The sequence below is a fragment of the Notamacropus eugenii genome, chromosome 2 (genome assembly GCF_028372415.1).
Source record: "Notamacropus eugenii isolate mMacEug1 chromosome 2, mMacEug1.pri_v2, whole genome shotgun sequence".
NCBI classification, from domain to species: Eukaryota; Metazoa; Chordata; class Mammalia; order Diprotodontia; family Macropodidae; genus Notamacropus; species Notamacropus eugenii.
In genome coordinates this window covers 184,028,365-184,051,686 of record NC_092873.1, presented here as the reverse complement: position 1 = coordinate 184,051,686, position 23,322 = coordinate 184,028,365, and the positions used below count along the sequence as shown (strand labels likewise).

The 23,322-nt window shown below is 37.1% G+C and overlaps 1 protein-coding gene across 2 annotated transcripts in view; it reads left to right on the top strand.

The window, feature by feature from the left end:
- The window catches only part of POPDC1 (popeye domain cAMP effector 1), a 73,783-nt gene extending 59,064 nt beyond the window's left edge, over window positions 1–14,719 (top strand). Inside the window, exon 8 of one of the 2 annotated variants that reach the window (XM_072642942.1) lies at window positions 10,286–14,719. In XM_072642942.1, the coding sequence (XP_072499043.1) occupies window positions 10,286–10,395 (110 nt within the window). In that variant the 3' untranslated portion in view covers window positions 10,396–14,719. The remainder of the gene's footprint in view (window positions 1–10,285) is intronic. The other variant, XM_072642941.1, reaches the window with a different exon arrangement.
- The last annotated feature ends 8,603 nt before the right edge of the window (window positions 14,720–23,322 follow it).

Genomic DNA, 23,322 nt, shown 5'->3' with positions numbered 1-23,322 from the left:
CTGCTTCTGCCCCAGGACTGGGGCCAGATTGCATTCCCTTCTTGCCCAGGTGAAACAGCTTTCTTACTGACCTTTGAAGCTGTTTTTGGCCTTTGTGGTTAGTGAAATCTGGGAACCACAGATGCTACCCATGACCCCATGCCCTGAAGCCTCCTCCAGTCCTATCCATACAGTGCTGCATGGTTGAACCTGGGCTGTGCTCTGCTCTGAGCCTGGTGCTTCCTGTCCACTTTCCAGGCTTTCTTGGGTTGGAAATCTCTTTCACTCTGTTGTTTTGTGGCTTCTGTTGCTCTAGAATTTGATTAGAGTTATTTTTTACAGGTATTTTATGGACTATGGGGGGGAGAGCTAGAGCAGGTCCATCTTTCTACTCCATCATCTTGGCTCCACCCCTCAGAAGTAATTTTTTAAAAACTTCTAGGTAGTATCTTTGATTGCTACCGCTATTGCCATGAAATTTCTCTCCATTCCTAAAATCCTCTTCTTTAGACAATTAATTCTACAAAAAAAGTATTTTACAATTATGTCAAAATAGATGTTTGCTCCTAAAATTCAATATGTGAGTCTCACATATTTGTCTCTCTGCATTTTCTAATTTTTGTTTCTCTGGCAACATCACTGTACCATTCTTCTTCCATGTTGATGAAAATGCAATTAGTTTAATAGAAACATGGCCAGTATCCTTCATGCTGACACCACAAAGCAGGCACTCCATATCAAGTTTGCAGGCTCAGAACAACGTAGTGTGGTCCAACAATTCTTACAATGGAGTGCCAGTTTCTTGAAGACTAGACCATTTCATGTATTTGGAATCCTAAGCACCTAGCTCAGGACCTTGCCTAATAAATGCTGGTTGAATTGAATTGACTCTCAGAATAGTTTAGTGACTAGAACCCCAGAGTGAGAAACTTGATTTCAATATTGCTTGTTTTCCTTTTGACAAATCATGTAAACTCTATGAGCTTCATATTTTCATCTCTAAAAGGAGACTATCTGACATGATCTGCAAAATTTCTTCCAGTTCTAAATACCATGATACTATTTATTTCAGAATATCAGGTTGTGACCACCTTATGTGGAGATTGAATTGGTCTGTCTTCCTCTCCATCAACTGAAATATAAATGGCCCTTTTTGAAAGAGCAGAATTTTTAGTGGCAACCTTAAATTCAGCCTTTCTGCTATGAATTCTTGGTTGTTCTCTTAAGGAACCTTATGTTTACAAGACAACTACTCTTCTATTTTTTCCCTCACCCCCTATACTATTTAAGCTAAACTATATAAGCTTAAAGAAGCTTTCAAAAGCCTGTGAAGTTTTTAATTACTTACTGAGTTGGTTGGCCAAATGGTTGAACATAATCAAAATAATCACATTTTCAAAGGAATTTTTTAAATGCCATCAAAGTTTCCAGGGCATAAAAGTATCAAGGCATTTCATTCTGTGGTTTACTATTCATGGTACAATGAGAAAGTTTTTCTTCCTTCTCAGTGTTTTGCCCATTTGAGGACTAAAATCTGTTTGCTAGTGATAATATTTAAAAGACTACCTACCTCGCTTATTTTCTAGCACCTGAAATTCTATATTTAGGCTCATACTTAAGGTTTCTTGTCCTCTGTTAACATGGAAACATCTCCTAGTGTAGTAACTATGAAGTCTTATCAGTCATTTGTACATTAACATGAATCAGTTTAGCTTTCCTTTTCTTGTGAGAAATTTTTGATAGGTTTAAAGGGTGGATACTTAGTGCTTGGAATCATAGAAGGAAGGATGAAGAAGGGGGAGGTTAGTGATCATGGGATCACAGATATAAGCTTAGAAGGAAACTTATAAATCATCTTATCTAACCCCCTTCATTTTACAAATGAGGAAATTGAGACTCAGAGAGGCTTAATTACCTGAGGTAATACAGTATTGAGTAATAATAAATCCTCTGCCCCCAAATTTATTATTCTTTCTATCACCTAGGGCCAGTCTGGTTACAGAATCACTTCCTTAATTAATTTTTCTTTCTTTTTTTCTTTTATTTGAGTCTTCTCATACAAAATGACTAATACGGAAATGTTTTACATAATTACTCGTGTAACCTATATCTTATTGCTTACCTCTGCGGTGTGGGGGGAAGAGGAATAGATAGAGAATATCTATATAGAGATAGATAGAAGGAGGGAAGGATAGAATTGAGAACTCAAAACTTTAAATAAAAACGTGAAAAATTTGGAAAAAAAAAACTCCTAGGAATTAGATAAATTCTGTGGTTTCTTCCAACTCTAAATTCTATTAAATCTGCAGCTAGATGGCGCAATGGACGGAGTGCTGGGCAAGGAGTCAAGAAGACTCTTCTTCCTGAGTTCCTATCTGGCCTCAAACACTTGTTAGCATTGTGACCCGGGGTAAGTTGCTTAACCCCATTTGCTTCAGTTTCTTCATCTATAAAATAAGCCAAAGATGGAAATGGCAAACCACTCCAGTATCCTTACCAAGAAAACCCCAACTGGGGTCATGAAGAGTCAGACAAAACTGAAAAATGACAGAACAGACTAGTCCGACCTTCATTTTGCAAATAAGAAGGACTGAGGTCTAGAGATTTGAGATAACGCCCAAATTTACACAAATCGTCTGAAAAAGAGCATTCTCCTTGGCTGTTATCAGCAGGGTCCATTGGATTTATTTCTTTTGGATAAAAATCTTAAGAAAAAAGTTCCTTATTCATAATTAATGTAAAAAAGAAGGAAAAGAGGAGGAAAGGTAATCATCCCTCAATGCATTGTTTTCGAATAATTGTTAGCTGCACTCTTTCTTGGAGCATTTTTTCTCTTTATATTCCAAGCATATAGTACAATACTTTGTGCATAATAGGCACTTAATAGATGTTTTCTGGTTGACTTGAATGAATTGAATTGATGGGAGAAGAGAAGGAACCATTGAAAACAAAGAACAAAGGCCTTCAACATTTTTCTGAGTGAAATTCCCAATTATGACAAAATGAAAAAAACAACAAATAGCAGAGTGAATGAATATATTAATGATATGTAGTAGATATTCAAGAAATATTTCTTGAATGAATTTCAGTATTCTTGTCATAATATAAGCAATGTGTACTGGTAAATGTTTAACAACCAGCTCTCTGCGGGAGCGAAAGGGGGGATAATTTAATCTACATTATTTCCATTACTTTCTTAAATCGAGACAATGAACACAACAATAGATCAAGCTCTGATATGTAGTGTTGCCAATTTGTGATGTGTAAATGCTCACACAATCGAAAACTGTTAGGAGCTAGATCAAATCACACATCCTGACTATTGGTGCCTTCAAGCAATTTTCATCATCCCTCCTGCTCCCCACCCTTCCCAGGGTTCACTGTACCCAGGCCTGACTTTGGGCAGACACAATGATGAAGTAGCAAAGGGAGCTAGCTATCTCCCAGAGAGGCATCCTTTGCTCCAATCCTACGTTGCTTCCCATTACCTTTTGCAGTACCCCTTGCAAGTCACAGGCTGCAAATTGAGACCTGAATTTTCAGGGAATTCAGCTTGAGTGTATTGCATGTAAAATCCAGTGTTTCCAATAGTTTCAAATACCCACACCCAGGAGATAAAACCTCTATCAAATATTCCCTTCTATCAACACTATAAATGGCCCTTTTTGAAAGAGCAGAATTTTTTAGTAGCAACCTTAAATGCAACCTTTCTACTATGACTTTTGGGTTGCTCTCTTAAGGAAACTCCATGTTTAAAAGGCAACTAACTACTCTTCTATTTCTTCCCCCACCTGCTCTACACCTTCCACCTGCATTCTGATAGATTCATACAGATCCTATGAGCTATTTCCAGGAACATTCTTTTCTGTAACAAAGAATATAAAACCATTTCAGCATGATCATTAACAAGGGTCAAAGGTAATAGTTTGAGCACCTTCAATTAATGAGGAAACAAGCCAGTAAGACGAAAGTGCAAATTTTAGAAAAAATATATATATATGTTTCTACAGAAGGTGCTAAAGCTTTTCCCTTTCTAATTAATTTGAATAAATAAATCTAAGAAACATATAAGTTTAAAGAAGATTTCAAAGGCCTGTGAAGGTTTTAATTACTTACTGAATTGGTTGGCCAGATGGCTTAACATAATCAAAATAATAACATTTTCAAAGAAATTTTTAAAATGTCGTCAAAGTTTCCAGGATGTAGAAGTATCAAGGCATTTCATTTCGTGGTTTACAAAATCATATATATTTTAAGCATATTGCTTGAGGGGAGGGGAAAGGTTCCTTGACAAACTTTATAGAGTAATGTTCTATTTAGTTTAAGGTGAGACTTTAGTGATTTCACCTTCCTGGAACAAGCCTCAAAACCAGAAGAAGATAAGACTGAAACAGATGTCAAAGTTTATATAGTAAAGCATAGGTGAGTCTTTCAGGGCCCCTTACTCAGAACCTGTTTACTCTATCTTTACATACAATTTCAACAAGCTATGTGGGAAGGAAGACTGTTATTGTTCAGTCATTTTCAGTTATGTCTGACTCTTTGTGACACTATTTGGAATTTTCTTGGCAGAGATATTGGAGTGGTTTGCCATTTCCTTCTCCAGCTCATTTTACGGATGAGGAAACTGAGGCAAACAGAGTTAAGTGACTTTCCCAGGGTCATACAGTATAATGTTAATGGGAGTCAAAGCTCCTCTTGACCCATTAAGGCTTCACTTGGAGCCCATTGAGGGAAGTTTGCTTAGGGGAGGCTTGTTTGCTTGAAGGTTTTCATACCTTTTGTTAAGTAGGCACTGAGGTACTGAGTTGTGATACCTTCTCACTCTATACATATTCTAGGATTAGCATTTTGCTTTGGGGCTCACTTATTGGAAAAATGTTTTTGTGATTTGGCCAGACCAGACACTAGGTAGCCATTAAGGAGCCTTCCTAGGTTTGAAAACCCACATGTTGGTGTTTCTCTCTCTGGTAACTATGTATGTATGTATGTAACGGTCAAACAGTTGAATCTGTCTGTTGATCTGTGATGTATGTATTGCTTATGGTCATACAGTTAGAAGCCCTGTCTGTTGGTCTTTATGTTATTTTCTCTGTTTGTAACTTCTGCTTGTAATTTCTATTTGGATTTTCTCTGAAGTTTAGGGTGATGACTTTTTGCCCCGAACTAAGTGAATAATATGTGTGTTTGATTAAAGTAAGATGGTTGACCCCTTTAAAGTTGCTTTCCTTTAAGAAAATCAGGTCCAAGAACCTGTACTAATAGGTCATTCTGGACATTCTTGCTGTTACACACAGCTAATAACTGTCAGAAGTTTAATTTGAACTCAGATTCTCCTGACTCTCGACCTTGCTTTCTATCCACTGTGCTGCCTAGGTGCCCCCATAGAAGACTAAAAGGTGATTGCCACTGTCCATCAGAGAAATAGCTGTGATTCTGGTTGATAGAAGCAAAAGTACCATAAAACAGCAAAGTTGGAGCAACAAAAACTATAAATCTGAATTTGATACTAAGTCATAGACCACTGGAGTCATTTAGTGTAGACAGATAGTTCTGCCCTCTTTAACAACCTTGAGGGTATACAGATCCCTATGATATCTTACAAGATGTGTTGTTGGTGTGTGTGTGTGTGTGTATGTGTGTATGTGTGTGTGTTTGGTTTGTCCTTTGTTCTCAAAGAGAACTATGACATCAAGAAGGTGATGCCGTGACTTTCAAGTGAATTGGATTTAAGTGAGACAGGGCTGTACCAAGTCCTAGCCTTACTTTTTGCTCTGGAGCCATCTGGGTCCAGTGGCCAGATGTATCTGGTATTCAGAATGATTATTCTGAGCCATGAGGAAAAAATTAAATTATGTTCAATATGCTCTATTTAAGAAGTTAGGGAAGTATTTCTGTTCTTTAGAAAAAGTGTGAATGTTGAAGAGCCTTCCTGAGGGTATTGGATAAATGTGTTGTTTGGATATTTACTAATGAGGTGCTCAACTTCCTGGTGACCAATCTCCAAGAGCATAAGCTCTGTTTCACCACCAGCCCCTCCTTCTAACAACATTAGTTTGCACCTTCTGGGCAAAGTCCTGATGAGTTATAAAAGTTAGTGGGAAACAAGGCAAAGGAATAGAAAAGGATTTATCACCATCCAGCTTGAGTTATATAAAATGTTTTCTCAGAGTATTCAATTCTCTCATTTTTATTCAAACTCCAAATTGGGTTTTTTTTATTTACTTAGTGAAGGAAATGTTCATTCTTATTTTATGTTGAAACCTAAATCTTTCCCAGAAAGAACTTGGATCTGTTATCAAAAAAAACACCAAGCCTGAGAAATAATTTTCCCAGCATTTGAAGACTGATCTGGCAGTGACTGCTGCAAACAGAGAAATAGGTTGCCACTCCTATTTTCACCTCCTCTGAATATCAGTCCATGCACTCAAGACCATTCTGGGATTCTCACAACAGGAAAGATTTAGGCACAAGGGTGGGAAACCTGAGACCTCGAGGCCACATATTGGCCCTCAAGGTCTTCAAGTGCAGTCCTTTTCACTGAGTCCAAGTTTTACAGAACAAATCCTTTTACAAAGAGGATTTGTTTCTGTGAAATTCGGATTTGGTCAAAGGGCCACACTTAAGGACCTGGAGGGCCACATGTGGCCTGGAGATCACAGGTTCTCCACCCCTGGTTTAGGGAGTGGAATGGTGCTATCTGTGACACCAATCCAGATTAGCATTGGAATGAAAGGTTCTTGAACCAGCCCATGGTGACTTCAGATAATTCTCTCTTGTTGCCTAAACTAAGAATGAAAGCTAATAGTAATAAGTAATAATTATATAGTGCTTACCACATGCTAGGGACCATGCTAAGTGCCTTCTAATTATTATCTCATTCTGTGTGCCAGGCACTACGCTAAGTGCTTTACATTTATTATTTCATTTGAGCCCTGAAAAATAATTTCTATTACATAAAATCTCCATTTTGCCGAAGAGGAAGCTGTTGTAGACAGAGATTAATTGACTTGCCCAGGGTCCCACTGCTAGTTATGATCTAAGGGTAGATTTTAATTCAGGTTTTCCTGCCTCTAAGCCCACCATTCTCTTCACTGTGCCACCTAGCTACCTCTAATGTTTTCTGATTGTTTTCAAAAGATTCTTGAGACTTTCCATCACAGACATGGAGCATTTTCTCAAGTAGTGGGGGGCAGAGACCACATGGTTGGTTGAAGGAAACTTGTAGTGGCCAATGCTACTTTGCCATTTATTCTGTTAGGATCTTGAGTACTACTCTCCTCAAGAAGCTTCAATAGCTCCCTTTTGTCTTTAGAATAAAATACAAACTCTTCCGATTGGCATTTAAAACTCTTCCCATTCTAATTACTCATTGTGACCTGTCATGGTCTCTGGGCTTCAGCCCAACTGTTGTACTTGTAATAATTTTCTTTCTCTCAATTCAGAGCCTTTGCACAGGCCATCCTCCATGTCTGGAAATGCTCTCTGTCTTTACTTTCTTCTCTAGGAAAATCTAGTTCTCTTCCATCTCAGGTCAAGTACCATTGTTCATTTGTAAAGCTTTTTTCTGACTTCTCTAATTTCTGATTTTTCTTTTCTCACTTATAAAGCTATTTTCTGATTGCTCTGTTTGGACTCTGTCTTCTGAAATAATTTTGTATTTATTTTGTTTTTACTCAGCAATAATCAGGTAAACTCTTGAAGAGCAGGGACTGTTGATTTTATATTTGTATCCCAAGCACCTAGCCTAGTGCATAGTAAACACTTAATAAATGTTTGATTGATGAATTAATGAATGAAAAATAATTTGGTATATACATACTATGTAAAATTACTATGCTAATTGCTTAGAAAAAAATTTTTTTAAGTGAGATAGTCCTCATTTTCTAAGACCTCACATTCTAATAGGGAGAGAGAAAATACATAAGCTGATAATGGTTGAAGTGTGGATAAAAATGATTCATGGTGATTAGGGTGCAGCAGCAGGGTAGGGGGTAAGGCCAAGAGATCCAAACGGTAAGACATTCAGTTTGGATTAAGTGTAAAAAAGATAAGCAAGCATCTTCTTTTTAGTGTTATTTCTTTTGATAATTTTTTTAATAAAATTGAGATAACAATATCCATTTGACAGTGACAAAAACTCTGGTGACAAAAATCTTCCCTTCCAGGTCTTTAATACTTGTGGCTACTGAGGAGGCAAGGGCTGCAACCACAGCTGGAAGAAGGAGTGGTGACCTGGGGGGTGGGGGGTGTCAAAGGACTTATGGGTTTTGGGTCCTGGCTAGACTGATCAATTTTGATCTGGAAAAGGCCATAAAGGTCATATTATGGATTATGTAGTCCTCATATTATAAATGAGGAAATGAAGGCTCAAAAAGTTGTTACATAGGTAGTGATCAGCAGAGCTGGATTCAAACCCAAATCCAGTGTTCTCTCCACAATCAGTACTGCTGCCCTTATATTACTAAGTGAGCTATTCCATTAAGGTTGAGAGGCTTGCACATTAAGTATGTGAAAGTTGAAATGCTCTGTATCAAAATTGTCCTTTGGTGTTTGCAGTTATTGCTGACGTTTCTTCTCGGTCTCAGCTCAGTCTGAGCACAGCTTTAAAGATGGAAGGGTGCCACATGGGTAGTCCATGGGATTACATCAGGGTTTTTTGCTACCTCCACAGCTGCTTTCAGACCTTTGGTTACTTAATAGTGGGTTGGTCCAGGGGGAACCATTCCATTCATAACTGCTGCATGTTGATGTAGGCAGACCACCAGCTGCTGTGATCACTGCTGTCCCTTCCTAGCTGGCATTGGCATGGATTTTATACTCTTTCAGGAGGACATTCTAGTATTTTTTCTTTCTGCCTTGAAGGGGATTACTCTGCTTCTGCTCCCAGTGAGGCAAATACATGACTGGCTTCAAATTGCTTTCCAAAGTCAGCCGTACAGTGAATTTTTCTTCAGGGCTTATGGGCTGACCGAATTCTCTAACTTGATGGCATCATTGTCAGCTTGGTCCTACTTCTGAGCAGTAAACATGACATTGGGTTGGTGTGAAAGACCCAGATTCAAAATTCTGATCAAATTGATCCAGATATTGAATATGGCATTGTTGGAAGGTCTGTTTGTGATATCATGTAAAAAAGGTGTATATTGATCATCTATTATCACTCTTGAGGTATAGGCCTTACTCAAGTTGGTCCTATAGTGCTTTAGGTCCAATGACACTTGCAGATCATTGTAACAGTTAATAAAAGGTTTACTTAGCCATAATGTAAAAAAGTTATCGAAAAAAGGGTAGGGACCAGGGTAGGGATGAAAGGGAGCCTCACTTCCATATGGAAATATAGAAGTGCAGGGTGTAGTGTAGGGCCCTGGATCATCAGCCAAGTCTGAAAGACCCTGACTACAGATAGATGGATCTGTTAGATAATCTAGACCTTGGATAATCTGGAAACCATATCAACACAGAAGAAACTAGGTCTCACAGTCAGTAGTCTTGGTCCTTGACTTTTAGCCTCTAGGCCCATAAAGTCTTAAAGGAGAGCCTTTTTTAACTTTTAGGTAAAAATTACTCTAACTTACATGGAGGGGTAGAACCCTGTTAGATCTTGATTCCATCATAATCACCCACCAATAAGCTTTCACAGTTATCTATAAAATACATTCATTTATTCAGAGGCCTTTAAATACCCCATAAGTATATCAATATTTTTGTCCTTATTTTGTCTAATTAAGAAAAACAAAGGCATAAAACTGGTGAGTTTGCTGCATTATTAGAAAATCCCATGCTACTTCTAATCATGTCTGTTACTACTTTTAGACAACTTACTCCCCCGTATCAGTTCCTTGGGTTCCATATGCTTTACTTCGGTTTTTCAACTAACATCCTAAATATCCAACTATTGCCTTGGTTCTAGTCAGAATGAGTATTCAATAAAACTCATATTACACAAGCACATTTGCCAAAATCAATATAAGAATGTTCCCCCAAATAGATAAGCCCAGCTAAACAGTTATTCCCCATTCTGAGGGGTTTTTTTTGCTTTTTTTGTTATATGACAAAGAAAAATCAGACTTAGGGCAAATTTCCCTTCCCCACATCTCTGTTTCCTTAAAAACAGCAGAATTGCTGGCCTTTCCGCATAGAGACTAGTTTTCATTTTGTCTTTGCTTTCCACATAGGAGGTGTTTAACAAAATGTTGAGCTGAGTCATGGCCAATCCTTAGACTTCCATACATTTGGAAGATTTTACAATTTGAAGATGGATATCAGGATATATTAATCAATTTTCTCTATGAAATGTTGACAGGTATACCCTCCCCGTACATGAGAGGCTCTGAAAAAATGAAGCCCATTGAAGAAGCTGTTGAAGATGACGTCTTTGAACCAGAATCTCCAGTCAAAAGTAAAGTTCGTTGATTGCACCCAAGAATACAAAGGTTTCAAGATTAAGAAGACTTTGAAGCTCTGATCAGTTTTCAGAAAGTCTTCTTAAAGAGATCCTGAAAACTACCAGCACTTTTCTTTTTCTTCATTACTTTCAAACTGAACTCCATGATAAATCCAGATTGTTGAAATTTGGCGGTCAGTGATGATAAGGTGTTTTTTTTTAAATATTTTTTTTTTATTTTTTACTGTTTAACTTTTTAATAGTTCATTTTACTATGTGTCTTGATTTGAGCAAAGTTCTGTTTAGCCCTACAAATGTTCATGTGTTCTAGACATTTTATAACTTAGCCAACATTCTTAGATTGGTTTATAATTAATATAGAACTTCCCATCTTTTATTTTAATAGCTTACGTTCACATAGTGCTTTGTGGTTATGACACCCTTAACCTGTATTACCTCATCTGATTCTTACAATATCTCTGTGAGGTAGGTAGTGCAAATACATATTACTTTTTCTATTTTACAGAGCAAGAAATTAAGGCTCAGAGAGGTTATATAACTTGTTGAAAATCACACATCTAGTAACTGGTAGAGTCTACATTTGAACTCAGGTCTTCTGACTCCTACAATACTCTAATATGTTTTATGAAACAGCTATCACTAGCAAGGAACAAGCAGGGCTTTGCCCCAGGGTACTAAAATTGGAGTGGGGGCATATTTTTCCCCCTAAAAGTGATCACCATCCACACTTTTTGCCTTATGGTCTTTTGCCAGGATGTGTCACCATATGACACAGATATCATTCCCAGGGTCTTCTTGCCTTGACTCTAGCCCAAGGTTTTTGTTTTTGTTTTGCATAAACAATAATCAATTCAGCATTATGAAGCACAGCTATAGTGGTTACAATCCTTTTCAGTTATTCAAAAGACAATTTTAATCATATTGAATCATAATAAAGTTCATTTTAAGTGGCACTGAAAAGCCAACAAACTTACTTGGGTTGTCTATGTGAGGCTACAAGATTTCTTATTTTATTGGATGATTTCAGAGAAATGATTAGTTTGGCTGTTGTGGATTGCTTTTTTTTCCTAGTCCTCCCTAGTATAACTTACTGTTTCCATTTCTAAATGCACTATTTTGTCAGCCTAATAAGAACACAGCTCTTCACACTCACCATTTGATCTAGTTAGCATTATGATTAAAAAATGTCAATCCCAGAGTAAAGTATACTGAATCTGTTTTCAGTCATTAGTCTCTATCGACAATCTTATGACTTTTCATCTAATTTTTATCTTCTGCCCCTTCACTCCCATTCCATCCCAGGCCTGGTATCATTATGCTAAGGGTAGCTGGAGAAGCAGAGGGACCCATTGTTGATGGGGGTGAGAGGGTGGTGCCACAGGGATGCCGGACTACCAGGATTAACCTCATTTTATTCTATTTTCAGAATTCTCATCCTGGGGCTCCCTTACCATGCTTTTCTTTAATGCATGGGCTGTGTATCCAAAATTTGAGCCCCAAGCTTCATCTCAGGCAGAATAAACAAATTAGTAACAAAAGATCATTTTAGATGCATAGCCAAGGCAATGCAAAAATTCACTGAGGGCTTTATAGGATGTGATTTTAAGTTAAATTTTCATCTGTTAATTGGGATTGTGGCTGTTCAAATAGTGGCATTAAGTGGAAGAGGCACAGTGTGACTTGGGTCAGAATGAATGATGGTCATCAGAGTAGTCTGAGCAGACGAAACATGATGAGTTATACAAACTGGTTATGTCCTGTGTCCATTTATTTCACATACATAGATACAGATTGAGGCAGTTCTTTATCACAAACACACACATACACACACTCATATATATATATATATATATATATATATATATATATATATATATATCGGGACGTGCCTGTAGATATACTTATTCCATTTAACCTAAACTCCCAAGTCAATTATCTTAATAATTTAATTTTGAATAAATTCTCACTGGTTCACTCATGTCACATAATGGCATTATGTTTGCATAGATGACATGCAAATTATGTATTTTAGAAATGTGTATTGGAACAGGGGAAAAAAGGAAATCTAGTTGACTGGTTTTCAGTTTTCAGAAAGTGGACAAGAAAGTTTGGGTTTCTTTATCTTCAAATGTTTGCTATATCATAATTCTTGTATTTATTATCTAAGATTTAACATAAATAATTGCTTCAGAATGCATTCACTTAAGATATATGTATATTATTGTTTCTTTGTTATTAATGTCTCTTTCCTCCTAAGTCACACCCCTGCCAAGCACACACACACACACACACACATAATATAATCTTCCCTTATGACAATGAAATACAGTTAAAATCTATAAGAACAGAGCATGAATTGACACAATTATCTAGTACTTTTGTTTCAAAATAAAAATTTTCATTCTACATCTATTTTCCTTACCTTATAGACTTTTTTAAAAGTACTGTGTCAATGGATGCAGCTTGGCCATTCGAGGTATTCTTAAATTCTTTGACCATTTTTAACAAAATATTTTTCCTTCCATACCTGTAGTTCATCACCTCTACCCATTTTTTATTAGGAGACAGTGGGGAAGAGGGGAAGAAAACCAGGTCTGAGATTTCATTAGGCAACTTCCAGAGAAGAAAATCCTTCTACTAAAGCAGAGAGGCAAAAGCTTGCAACTTCTTGTCCTAAACTGATGCCTGGGGCATCAAGGAGTTGAATGACTTACCTAAGGTCCCAGAACCTGTATAAAAGACACAATAGGTGCTACTTAAACTTATGTCTTCTTCCTGGCTCTGAGGACTACTTTTTATCTACCAGGCTGCCTCTCCTGTGAATATGTTTCTAAAGAACTGCAAGTATTTCTCTAAATATCAGAAAAACAAAAACTCCCTTGCCCTTCACCAGTAAAGTGTGAATTTTAGCCAAGGTACCTGTCATTTTTTTTTATTTCCTAAAATATTAAATTCATAGACTAAAAGGACTATTTTCACTTTGTATATCTGTAGTCCTTCTATTTTTTAAATCAGAAATTATTTTTGCAAACTGAAGTACCTAGAATGGGATGTGGTTTTTTTGAGAATTTAAGTAGTTTGGTGGGTAATTGAGAACATTTGAATCCTTATATTAAGATAGAATTTAAAACAACTTTCTTTTAAGTACTGGAATAAGACATACTAGCTCTAAGTTCCATAAGACTAATTGACAAAGATCACTCCAGAATGTCAAATAAACCCATTTGACATAATGGTCCTTGGTACGCAAATCATTTTAGACTGGAAATAACCAGATAGGAATTGGGGGCCGAATGCTGATGGGTCAAGCTTTTACATGGGCTGTTGAATCTAAGGGAGCTTGAAATCAATCTCTCTCCTTCCCTTCAAGCAGGATTCACTTTACTCTTCCAGACAGATGAGAGGGTAATTACTTGAAATTGACTTGGATAAGGGTTGGGTTTTTTTCCCCTGCCACTCTGGGAGTAAATCTTTAAGGAAGCAAACTGCTGACATGAATAGATCTCAGAGCTTTGTCTGGTTTTTTGTTGTTAATAGATGATGTGCCCATAAAGAATGTATTAAGATCTGAAATTTTTTTAAAAGTTCTGAAACTGAACAGGAAACAGCAACCAGCTATAGAAGGAAATGACTTGTGAAGAAAGCAGAGAAGAGGATAGACTTTAATTCTCTCATGCATAGGCTGAAAAACAAGTACAATAAACAAAACAAAACAGATACAAATAATGAAAAGGGTGGGGGACTCAGAAAGGGAAGAAAAATTTCTTGAGTATATAATCCTTTTCTTGGAGGCCTTCTAAAATTCATTGAGTCACTTAACTATACAAATATGTATACAAAACATAGCTACTAACATAAAAATGTGTGCTATGTTTTTGTAATCACTGGGGAATTGTTTTTGGTTGTTGAATGTAGTTTAAATAATGTATTATAAAATGTTATTAATAAAAATTTTAAATTCCTTAAAGGTAGGAAGTTTTTCGTTTTGTCTGTGTATCCCCATTCCCTACCAACTGTTCTGGAACGTAGTAAATACTTAATAAATGCTTATGATTGACTGACTGATCTCACCAGAAATGCCCTATGTTTGAATACGAAACTAAGTGAATCATGGTAATATTTTACACCCTTTGAGGTCTGTTTTATTCAAGAATTTGAAAAAGCCAACCACATTGGTACTCATAACATGAAAGGTTGTAGATTTTAACCTTTAAGAAAAAAAATCAACAAATTTTTTTTTACAAACTTAACTAGGGCTGCTAAATTCATAACTATTAAAATACTTCTAAGAACAACTGAGAAAGAGAAAAATTTGTAAGAGGAGTGTTTAATCATTTCATTTAATATTTCTTTCCCCCTCCCCGCAATTTGTGACTCCTTATTCACATAGTCTTCATGAACACATACTACATTTAAAAGCATTTTTAATACATAAATATTAAATTAAAAACAATTTTAGTTATAGATATGGCTGCCACCTAGAAACCAGGGGATTAGTAGTGAATTTTCTTCCCATGTCTAATAGGCACATCTATTCTGTTTACCACAATAAGACAACTTATTTTCTAAGGCATGGTAGTTATATTTTGTTTGTCCTGGATCTGTAATAAAAAATAAGTTGCATAAAAAAATTATGCAATGTACTTGCCCCATGAATTCATGAATTTTTTCCAGTGTGTACTATTATTCCTAACAGCTCTAGTTAATTTTTTCTGTCATATAATATTTTATTTCCCCTTCGTTACATGTTAAAATAAATTTTTAAACTTTTTAAAAATTTTGAGTTCCAAATTTTATCCCTTCCTCCCTCTTTCTCCTCCTCCCTTCCTAAGATGGCAAGAAATCATATGCAATCATGTAAAACATTTCCATACTAATCATTTTGTACAAGAAGACTAGAATGAAAGGAAGAAAGAAAGGAAGGAAGGAAGGAAAGAAGGAAGGAAGGAAGGAAGGAAGGAAGGAAGGAAGGAAGGAAGGAAGGAAGGAAGGAAGGAAGGAAGAAAAAGAAAGAAAGAAAGAAAGATAGCATAGTTTAGTCTGTATTCAGAAAGTATGAGTTCTTTCTCTGGAGGCAGATACAATGCTTCATCATGAGTCCTTTGGGATTCTCTTGGATCACTGTATTGCTGAGAATAGGTAAGTCATTCACAGTTCTTCATGGTACAATGTTGCTGTTACTGTGTACAACATTCTCCTGGTTCTGCTCGCTTTACTTTGCATCAGTTCATGTAAGTCTTTCCAAGTTTTTCAGAAATCATCCCGCTTATCATTTCTTATAGCACAATAATATTCCATCACAATCATGTGCCACAGTTTGTTTAGCCATCCCCCAATTGATGGGCATCCACTTTATTTCCTATTTTTAGCCACCACAAAAAGAAATAGCTTTAGTTTAAAAGTGAACAGGGCCTTTAGGAAGACTCTGCATAGTATATGGATCTTTATTCTTTTTAATTCTTAAATTTTAATGAGATACAGAGAGACCTAATTATCTTTTTAAAAAACAAAACTAACCTTACAGAATCACAGAAATCTCAGAATGACTTTAGAGGTTTTCAAATCCATCCCATTCCTACACAGAAATTTGTTCTACAATATCCCTGACCAGTGCTCATCAAGTTTCTGCTTTAAAATCTCCATTGATGAATTTATAAATTCCTAAATTTCTTTTTATGGGATAAAAATGTGGCTTACTATACTACTATCCATTACTGCCTGCACAGTATTGATTTTGGAAAAAAAAAAAGCCTGTGAAATGCTTTTTAATCACAAATTGCAACATCTCTCTCAAATATGTTCCCTTCTCTCCTCTGATACTGCCATCGTCCTGGTGCAGGCCTTCACCACATCACAGCTGAACCCTCACAATAGCCTGCTGGTGGGTCTACCTGACATAAGTTTCTCCCCAGTTCATCCTCCATTCAGCTGCCAAAATGATCTTCTTAAAAGACGGGTCTTATCATGTCACCCCCATTTCCAATAAACTCTAGTTGCTCCCTATCACCTCCAGGATCAAATATTCAAAACCTTTCATAACATCCTCCCTCCTCTCTCCATTTCCGATCTTATACCCCTTCAGCGTCTCTGATCCAGTGTCATTGGCTTTCTCACTGTTCCACAATTTTCTCTCACTCTCTCCCATGTCTGAAATGCTCCCTCCTCTTTTCTGCCTCTGGAGTTTCCTGTCTTCAAGTCCCAATTTGAATCCCACCTTCCATAGAAAAACTTCAGTAATCCTTTTTAATTCTAGTACTGTCCCCCTACCAGTTATCTGCTATTTATCACACACACACACACACACACACACACACACCTTTGCATGTGTGTGTGTGTATACATATGTGTGTATTTGTTTGTTATTTCCCCCATTAGATTGTGAGCTCTTCAAGGGGAGGGACTATCTTTTGTCTCTCTATATCTCTAGCACTTAGCATAGTGCCTGGCACATACTTTGGTGCTTAATAAATGCTTTTTGACTGATAAAGTTTTCTTTATTTACTGTTATATTTCAGTAAGGGTTATTGAAGGATTTGAATTATAGTCAGATCTAAAGTGGAAACAAATCAAGGAGCATAAAACTTGTGAACCTCTCCTTGGGTACTTCCAGATGAAGGGCATAGTCCTCTCAACGTATAGAATTCCTGACCTGCAACCTTCTGAAAAATTGATGCAAGTACTGGTTATCTGTCGGAAGTTTGCAAGAGGAATCTTCAGCAGCAATGTTTCTTAAGGTTTTATTGATGCCTTATTTTTTAATATTTTTTTTACTATCAACATTTCCCAGCATACATGTACAATGCATCTCTTTTAAAAGTCCCATTCTCTGTGAATGTCATCCTTACCAACATTAATAAAGTAGTGATTGGCATGTAGTAAGAGCCTAATAGTTACTGATTGATTAACCAATTAAAATAATTCTTAATTAGGAGGCTTTTAAAAAATAATAATACTCTCTCGTTTATATTAAACTTTTAAGGATATAAAATGCTTTCCCAGCATTATCTTATTTGATGTTCTGAACTTCTCTGTGAGAAGGGCAATGCAAGCAGTATTATCCCTGTCTTAATGATGAGGAAACTTGGGCCCAGAAATAGGAAGGGACTTGCACATGATCTTGTCACTAGAACTCAAACCAAGGTCTTCTGATTCTAAACTCAGTGTGCTGTCTATTCCATTCTTTTCTTTTCCTATTTGGACTCATTACATTAAAAGAACCAAAGAACATGGCAGATTAATCAATTTAATTTCAGAGGTAAAGTGCAATTGCTATATTTTTGACACTGAGTTTAAAGGTGCTTAAGGCATACCCTGGGGAAAAGGAGGCACATTCTGTTCTACCTTGGGTCAGGTAGAGAACTCTAAGAAGTATGTATAACTGAACAAGTGACATCCAGTTGCAAAGATTCTGATTGTGGCATTGAAGTGAGGCGAATCAGCCCTTATTTGGGAGCAGTAAAACAAAAACAGAATGCATCTGCTGATCCAGCCTGTATAAACTGGGTTTGATCCAACACTTTACCTGAAAGGCCTTCAAAATTGCTGTTTAAAAAACCCAACTAAACTTTTGATTTTAAATGTCTCAGGTATGCAGAAGTTCTTAACCTGGGGTCCTTGAGTATTAAAAAAATGTGGATTTAATAACTTTCAAAATATTTTTCCCTTTGTAATTCCACGAATTTTATTTCTTGATTTAAAAACACTGTGAAATGGGTACATACTGACCAGACTGCCAAGCAAGTCCATGACACATACATAAGAACTCTTGATTTCAAGCAATGGGAACCTTTTCTTCTGCTTTTTACTGATTGCTACTGTGTGCTTTCTGGTCCTGACTGGGAACAGAAGAATATCCTCCCTTTGTCTCTTCAAAGTGAAAGGAAGAGTCTGATTCTTTTACCTGTAGCATAAGAACAAAGGATTTCCTTCCAAAATTTTACTTTGGCCAACTTGCAATGGATACCTGGCTGCTTATCTCTTTGCCTGCCACTAAAGTTTCCTCAATACTTGATAAATTTGCAAGAGGCCAAGAGACATAGATTCTTCAAGCAAATATCAGACAGTCAACTCAATGATGCCAGTATACCTCCCTTGAATAAGCACCACTGGAATGGCTCCTGGGATTGGTTGGATCATACCTGTAATGTTAATAGAATAGGAAGGTCTTCCCCATCCATTAATAGGCCTAACACATGGAGCCTGTGGTCACATAGAGCCTGGGTCCACATGGGCTGGGAGGAGCTTGCCCCAGGAGGAGAGAAAGAGAGAGCACACAAACAGAGAGAGAGAGGGAGAGAGAGAGAGAGAGAGAAGCAAGCTGTGAGTGGGAGGGCGAGAAAATTTGTCCAGGGAGCTTGTTTTTTGTGACAGAAAGAAGGTTTAAGATGTCAGCATTCCCTTGGATTAGTGATAAGAAACCTGTTAAATCTTACCTCCTGGTACTCTAATGATGTCCCAAATAAATAATTTGGGTTTGCCTTTGAGGAAGAGAGTTTATTATTATATTTTGCAAATTTATCCTAGAAATAGGCATGCATGTTCATAGCAGCTGCTATGGGCATTGCACTGGCATTACAACACCACATCCAGTGTGACTTCTGAAGTAGATATCTATGCCGAGTCTCCTTAGTAGTGAATTTGCTGATTGTGCATCAAGGAAAATAGATCCTTTAGGGAGAGGATTAGAAAACTATTTGTTCACAGGTCTAGCAGCTTGGGACTTAATCACTCTAGGTCAGTTTTATTTTACAGTGAAATGAAACTCAAAACTGACATCAGATAGTTAAATATCTGTGATTTTGTCAAGGTGAGTATTCTCCAAACCAACTCCAAAGAGAAGTGTAAAAAAAACCCAAAATTGCCAATGGTTCAAAGAGATTATTTGCCTAAAGTCAGATAGCTGATAAGAGTTTAAGGGAAGCCTGTTTGTGATTTGTTTAAAGAAACCCTACTAGGAGGAAGGCTTGGGGATGATTTTGTCCTCTGCATTGTTATTGTGTATAGATTTTTGTTACTATGATGGATTAGGCTTTCTGATGTCTGAATAAATGTTTTGGTTCTGTCTTCTATGTGGAGAATCTGTTGTATTTCATGATTCAGAATTGCACCAGGATATTCATGGCTGCTGTAGGTGCTGTGAATATCTCATTGGCATTACAAGGGGTGGGGCAGGGATATATCACAGAAATGATGAGAAGTTCATAGGAATGAAGCTGAGGGGGAAATGAAGAGATGAATGACTTCAGTGCCCTCCTTAAATGAGGGTTCTGGTAGGAGCTATCTCTACTCCCTGGAGGCAGCTAGGTGGTGGAGTAGATAGAGCACCAGTGCAGGAGTCAGGAGGACCTGAGTTTACATCTCACCTCAGACACTTGACACTCACTAGCTGTGTGACCTTGGGCAAGTCACTTAACCCCAGTTGCCTCATCCTGGGTCATCTCCAGTCATCCTGATGAATATCTGGTCACTAGATTCAGAAGGCTCTGGAGGAGAAGTGAGGCTGGTGACCTGCACAGCCCTCCCTCACTGAAAACAAAGTCAAGTGCTAGTCATGTCATCATTTCTCTGATGGCATGGTCTTCTTTGGAAACAAAGGATGAACACATACATCTCTACTCCCTCCAATCAGAGGTAAGGGCTTCAGTATCAAAGGGGTACTGATGAGATATGAGTTCATTGTACTACCTAGCTTTAGTTTTAAAGTCTACAATTTTAGAGTTATTTGAGCAATCAAATGATTAATGAAATTTTTAGTTGATCCAAAACAATTTCTCTTTGGTCTAACATAAAAAAATAGAACTTCTACCTCAATGCCAGTATGAGTTGTGTTTGGGTGAAAACCCAGCAAGTTGAGGACAAATGCTCCTGTGATCTGCCATCACAAGCACTGGGACCATTTGTACCACTGAACTAACTATGGAATGCTGAATGTACCAGAATCAAAATCATTCAGAGGTTCTTGGTCCTATTTCTGAATGTAACAATTCCTAGTCACAGATAAAGTCTCATTAAAAACACAAACTCAGAAATAGATGCAGACATAATGATTGCTAAGGTATTTGGTGCTGTTCAAACACTGCAACAGAGAGAAAACAGAGCTCTGAGTAGGTAGCATCCTACCAGAATAAAGAGGCAGTCATTGAAATTAGGGACAATATAAAATGAAATGAAATAATTTATTTGCTTATTAGAATGATTTTTTACTAACTTTATTACCTTATCTTTACTTATCTGTGTTTGCGCTGTACTCACCACTCCATCCTCACATTCTCACCCCTACCCCCTAGTGGAATGTGTGTTCTTAGAGGACAGAAAATGTTTCAGCTTTGTTTTTGTGTCTCCAACTATGCTCTAGACTCTAGTCAGCATGGTGTAGTGGATAGAGCACTAGCTTAGTCATGTTCCATCTTTGGGGGCCTATCTCCAGTTGCCCTGATCTATATCTTGCCACCGAACTCGGATGGTTCTGGAAGAAAAAGTGAGGCTGGCGACCTTGCACAGCCCTCCCTCACTTAAATCCAGTTCACTTGTAGATCATGGCATCGCCTTTCTGAGGTCACGGTCCTCTTCCAGAACAAAGGACAAGCAGCAACATTAACAACAATGTTCCATCTGGAACACACATTGGTTGTGTGACCTGGGTAAGTCATTAATCTCTCAGAGCTGATTCTCTGCCTGCAGAGGTGGAGAAGCTTGTTAACTCAATTTCCTATGTGTATGTAAGGAGGATCTAAGTAACTCTCAGACTATTCAGTTACAGAAAAAAAAGCTAACTTGAATTGGAAGAAAGAGTTACTTTATCAGGAGGTTTCCTACATCAATGAAAAAGCAGGTTGCATGTGTGCAGGCAAAGGTGTACCTTATTTAGATTTCAACAAGATTGAATATGCTACACACACACACACACACACACACACACACACACACACTTTGGAGCACAGGGATGGTATCTGAAATCATGAATATGCTAAATGCTGAGTCTTGTACTTGGTATGGACTTGACAAAAATTTGATGAGTAAATAACTTATTTCATTCAAAATGATTTTGGTACACTAATCTGCCATCAGGCAAAAAATGTACCCATCTAACTATCAGTTCCTATGCCAGTGACTGGCTAATAGTTTCATTTCTGGCTAACAGCTATGTATACAAGCTTCCTGAATTGTAGTTATCAGTCAACAAGCAGTCATACTACTTAGAATCATAGGCGCCAATATAAATGTTATATTAATTATATATCCATAAAGCCTAAATATGCATATACATTATATGCACATACATAAATTAATTACAGTAAATGTTATTCAGTTATTTCTGGGTTTATATGTATGTATATATTTACATATATATGTGTATATATTTGCATATATGTATATATTTACATACATACAGTCTACACAGATTTTTATATTCATAAATCAAATATTTTTCCCTCTCGTCAAAGTTGGCCATAGCTATTTCTGATTTGAAAAGTTTCTAATAGAGATAAAGGCTTAAGGGATAAAAGAAGCACATTGTCTTAATTAATTATCCCTGACATTTCATCTTCCTAAATGCTTGATGGAAGTGTGAATGTGGATGTCAGACAGAAGTGAAAGGGCTAGAATATCACTCAGATTGATGCGGAGCACACTTGATTAAGTAGTAGAAATGAGGAAATTGTGCAATGCGGTTCCTTCTTCTCTTATTTCATTTGGCTATTCTAATCAAACCCATTGAAAATTCATTCATTTGACCAGACTGTAATTCAAAGCTGTGAATATTAAGTTGATTTGAACTACATTAACTACCTTAATGAACCATGTATAAGCATTTCAAATGGTAATATTATCAGTGATGACTAAGGAAGCAGTATGATTTGTCATAAATTAATTGTCAGACTCCTTTGGTAGCCAGTCTGTTTTAAGTACTGGATTCATCACACTACCACTTAAAGTATCACAGCCTATCTAATGCTATTCAGATAAAGATGCCATATCTGGGGAAAGAGGTAGTGGGAAGTATCCTTTGTCCCCAAGACCCTGTTTACACAGATATGTTCCAGTGATAATATGCAAGACAAATCCAATTTCCTACCTGCAATGACACATATATTCTTAACTCTTAGACTGCATAGAAAATCTGTGACCTACAAAAGGGTCTGGGCTAGAGGAGAGAGGTAGTCAGCCCTCTAAGAGCCAAAGAGAACCATCCCTAGGGTAGGTACAGCTTTTGTCTATCAACAGATTAGGGTACCTAAGCCATTTTGAATGAGGTAAATAATTTAATTCCCTTTAAATCTTCAAAGAGTTATACAGTCCCTACAAGTACAAGACTGTGCAAGGCATGGCATTAGAAGTCATCTATGTATTCCAGGAATTTTGGTGGGTGTGAGGAGAGTTAGGATGCAAAGACTCTAGGACAAACTCTGCAAGAGATCTGTAGGAAAACCAAGACAGCAAGAAGAGCCTAACCCTACGCACTCCAGAGTTATTTTTTTGGACTCTTGTCCTTACCTGGTAGTTGCTGCCATGTAATTAACTGTGCCCCAGCTGATTTCAAGTATCAACAAACTAAATTCAGCAAAGATATACCACTACACACACATACACACACACACATACACACACACACACACACACACACACACACACTTCTTATGAAGAGGCCAGAACAGAAATTATTTAAATTCACTTTTTAAAAAAAGTAAAATTCTTTACAACACTTTTTCTTAATGTATTCCTCTCTCTAGCCCAAGAAAACAATCTTTATGACAATTTTTTAAAAGATGTTTGTGTGTGTGTGTGTATGTGGTGAAAAAGTTCAGCAAAATTAACCAATGTATTGAAAAAATCTGATATTATATGCAATATTTCACCCGCCAAAACCCTCCTCTGCAAAGAAGTCGGGTAAGGCCTCTTGTTTTTGGTTATTACAGTTTCATATCACTAGGTTT